Source organism: Sorghum bicolor, chromosome 9 (genome assembly GCF_000003195.3).
Source record: "Sorghum bicolor cultivar BTx623 chromosome 9, Sorghum_bicolor_NCBIv3, whole genome shotgun sequence".
NCBI lineage: Eukaryota > Viridiplantae > Streptophyta > Magnoliopsida > Poales > Poaceae > Sorghum > Sorghum bicolor.
The window spans coordinates 38,733,715-38,737,609 of NC_012878.2; the positions used below are offsets into that span (position 1 = coordinate 38,733,715).

Below are 3,895 nucleotides of genomic sequence, written 5' to 3' on the forward strand. Positions count from 1 at the left end.
ATTTCTTTCTCTCGGTATTAAATATTATCTTAGACGTATCGTGAAAAGATCTATAAAGTAGAGTCCTACGACGTTGCACTCTTCGTAACTATATTTAATTTCATAAACTTTGCTTTTTAGAGATAAAATCACTTTAACGTTGATATTTAATTTTTACATTATTGTTATTTTATTGTACGATCCACATCTTCTAAATATAAAATATTAGCCATACCGTGCCAACACAGACACCGTATCTAGTGAGATCATAATTGGGGGACTGTGCCCTAAGGTTAGACAGAAATATACCGTACCGTACTTGCAGTTAATGCAGTTAAGGAGCCATAATTTGTAAGCCCAACGGTTCTTCAGATCGCGGGAGTCCGAAATGAAGCAAAATTTCTCGGCGGTCGACGGAAGGCGATGCTGGATGCAGGTTCGTACGCATCCTATTTCCGCCGTCTAGAGGAAGAAGAATCAACGGTTGCTGTCCGCGTCAGCTGGTCGGCTCCGCCAAGAAAAAACCCAAACGCAACCACGCAATCGCCGTCCGCCGCCGCGGCGACTAATCAATCAACTTAACTCTTAGTATTCAGCGCTTTTCGATCTCTCCGTCCTTCGTTTGGTTTCCTCCCTACCTCCACCACAACCCACCTGCTCGCGCCTTTTCCCAGGAAAATCCTCTTCCGATTCACCTGATTATTGCTTCTAGGTCCTTGAATCTTGATATGGAGCAGCACCCCACTTGCGCCCCGCCGCCGGCGCCCGTGCCCGTTGCTGGGGCCGTCGTCCCGGTGGACTTCAAGGTCGTGAAGAAGGGACCCGAGATGGCGATGCACGACGCGATCGGCCGCCTCGCCTTCCGCGCCGCGGGCAGGGACAGCTGGGCCACGGCGCTCCACGATGACGCTGGAGGTGTCCTGGTCACCGTCAGGAGCAGCGGCCAGGTGATTATCGACTTCTTGGCTCCTGCTTCAGTACTTGGTTTGGTTTAGAGGAGTAACTAATTGGGTTTCTTGGATGAGGCTGTAAGAAAGCTGGAGTAAGGATTTCCAGGTTATTAGGAAGCGCAAGATTGGAACGTGTCTGAGGAAATCGATACATCAGTATTCAGCACTGAAAAATATTGCTGTGGTTTTAAATTTGCTTCTACCTATGTGATTGTCCTGAATTGGACTGCAAAATGTTACTCATATTGGAGACTTTTGTATCAATAGGGTGACAGTAGTGTGATGTTTGCAACAAATGAGTGGTATTGTGACAAAATTGAACATCTAGCTTGTATAATTGGACAGAGTGCCCTGCTGAATTTGAGGGGAAGAAGTTGCAACTGCTGAACATATCATCAGTTCAGTAATTTGGATGCACCTTCAATAACTAGTAATAATCTAACAGACAGATCAGAACCTCAATTGTCTACTTTCGTGCTTTAAAAACTTTGATGTTTTTATCACAGTACGAACCGCATCTGAATAGCTAGTGCAGGATTCAAAGACATATAAAAAAAGAAAACGCCCTTAGTACATCAAGGAATCCCCAACACATATGGGTGTTCTAGAGAGTTTTTAATATGTGGTGCATGGAAGTTGGAAGATTTCTTTAAATTTTGACTCATCCTTTCTAATTCATTTCTGAAGAAGGCATTAATTGTTTGGTCAAATAGATCACCTTTTACTTTCATGATCCAAGGGCAAGATTTTAACTATGATTCCTCATTAGAATACTTGTAAAAATAGTGCAAAGTCATCATAGCATATTTTTGAAGAGAAATCTAATGGCATTATTATTTTCATGTGGTTAGTTCATAGGTGTTTCACTATGAATGTTCAGTTATCAGGAACTTGAATACATGGATCCATGGACACTGATATAGTGTTGTGTTTCATATCATATTTTTTCCTTTATTCAGGGTGAGTGGCAAGCATTTAGTGGAAATAGTTTGGAGCAGAGACACATCATTTTCACTGCAAAAGTTATATCTGCTTCTTCAAGTCGAAAGGAGGTACATGTGTTCATCTCACCAAGAAGCACTGTTGAAGATTCAAAACCAAGCTACAGGCTCATAGGAAGTACATACCGAAGAGCGTGCACAATAATAAAGGGGGACTCCATCGTTGCTCAGGTAATATTGAGCAACTGTGTTAGCATGATTCAGTAAATGTTCTTTGCAGTAACTTCTGTGATTTATGTTAAAACTAATATTTTATATATCATTTTTGAATAAGATATTTTTTTCTGTCAGTTTATCACAACAATTGTAAATTGTCTCTTTGTGCAGACAAATCTCCTGTACAAACTCAAGAAGACTATCTATTCACGGCGTAAGTTCAGAGTGACTATTTACCCTGCAAATGATAACATCCTTGTCATGGCAATGATTGTTACATTCTTTGTCAAAAAATGACAGATGATACGGATGCCTACTTTAGTTTCAAAACATTGATGGCTAACTCTGCTACATATAAATCATGTATATTGTTCTCATTATGGATGATTTCTTTTATTTTAATTTTTCATATCACTCACCAGTTGCTGTTAATGAACCCAATGCTTTTGCAAGGAGTCTTATTGTTAGAAGAGTCAAGGACCTATTGGGCCTTATCCCATTAGAGTTAATTAGTCGCTTGCTTAGGGGTCAAGTAAGTCTTGCTTGTAAGTCAAGTAAACCTCTCTATATAAAGAGAGGAGATATATCAATCTAATCAAGCAAGAGATTAGAAGAAAATCCCTTCTCTCTTGCCGGCCGTGGGCAGAGCCCCGCGGTAGGCGTTCCTAGCGCCCAAAACCCTAGCCCCCTCTCTCGCTCTCACAGCGCCTTCCTGTGAACAGTACCCGCGGGCACTGTAGCGCGGGTACTGTTCACGCCATCAGCCGCCGCCGTTCCTTCGATCCCAATCCATCTCCCTTGATCCCCAGTAGCCACATAACATCCATCTCCCTTGATCCCCAGCAGCCACATAACACTTATGTTCGCGTGGCTTTTTGATTCTGTTTAGCTAGATCCATACATATGGGCAATTGACAACAACCTTGCACCATTTATTTCACACGACTAACAGCACCTACTGACTTCCATACTAAACTTGCGCTTTACCTTCTGACGAGGATCTTATTGTCTGTTGTACAGCACACATATCTTTACACCTGGAATCATATGAGCATTTATGTGTGATACAGTTCTGTAATTGGATTGAGCTGATTCAGTACACGCATCCCAGAAAACCCTTGCTTGTTCTGTCCAGTACTCCAGTTTACCGTGTAACTATTCTATGGTGAAGATGCGTGTGATAATGTGCAGCAGTGTCACCACGACCGTGGCCAGTTCAGTGCATGCATTGGCATTGTTTCAAGGTTCATTAAAAAGCAAGAAAATATCAGGTATAGCAGATTTTATTTGTGTGGATATTTTTCATCGACAGAAATGTTGTTTTCAGACTATGATGATGATGTGAAGACAGATAAATGTATTCGGCCTCCTGACACACGTGTGGTATACATTTGTGTTCATTTATGCACTTATTCTTGCTATAGATCCTCATTTGTCTTTCTGGACAGTGATGTCCATTGTCATAGTACGCGCAATCATTTGAAAGAAAGCACAAAATACCGGGACTTAGATGAAGGCCTTGTATAGTTCCGAAAAGATTTCGTATTTTGGTACTGTAGTATTTTCGTTTGTTTGTGGTAAATATTGTCCAATTATAAACTAACTAGGCTCAAAAAATTCGTTTCGTAAATTACAGATAAACTGTGCAATTAGTTTTTGTTTTCTTCTATATTTAGTGCTTTATGTATGTGCCACAAGATTTGATGTGACGGGGAATGTTGAAATTTTTTTGAATTTCGGGGTGAACAAAACAAGGCCGAATTCAGGGTTGCCACTGTTCCTGTTGACGTGCCTGTCAATTGAACAATT

The 3,895-nt window shown here is 41.2% G+C and overlaps 1 protein-coding gene across 4 annotated transcripts; it reads left to right on the forward strand.

Moving 5' to 3' along the window:
* On the forward strand, positions 307 to 3,494 carry LOC8061313 (protein LURP-one-related 7). Of its 4 annotated transcripts, XM_021446870.1 has the most exons (5): positions 311 to 415; positions 692 to 926; positions 1,889 to 2,101; positions 2,258 to 2,300; positions 3,107 to 3,494. In XM_021446870.1, the coding sequence occupies exons 2-5, from the start codon at positions 708 to 710 to the stop codon at positions 3,253 to 3,255; spliced, it is 624 nt and encodes a 207-aa protein (XP_021302545.1). In that variant the 5' UTR covers positions 311 to 415; positions 692 to 707; the 3' UTR covers positions 3,256 to 3,494. The 4 variants fall into 4 exon arrangements, with proteins under 4 accessions (XP_021302546.1, XP_021302545.1, XP_002439591.1 ...); XM_021446871.1 differs by lacking the exon at positions 3,107 to 3,494 and having other exon boundaries at positions 307 to 415; positions 2,258 to 2,527; XM_021446869.1 differs by having other exon boundaries at positions 389 to 926.

Coding starts and splice junctions, on each gene's coding strand:
- LOC8061313 (XM_021446870.1), top strand. CDS start 708: ATGGAGCAGCACCCCACTTGCGCCCCGCCGCCGGCGCCCGTGCCCGTT. Junction 927..1,888: donor CCGTCAGGAGCAGCGGCCAG/GTGATTATCGAC, acceptor TCCTTTATTCAG/GGTGAGTGGCAAGCATTTAG. Junction 2,102..2,257: donor GGGACTCCATCGTTGCTCAG/GTAATATTGAGC, acceptor CTCTTTGTGCAG/ACAAATCTCCTGTACAAACT.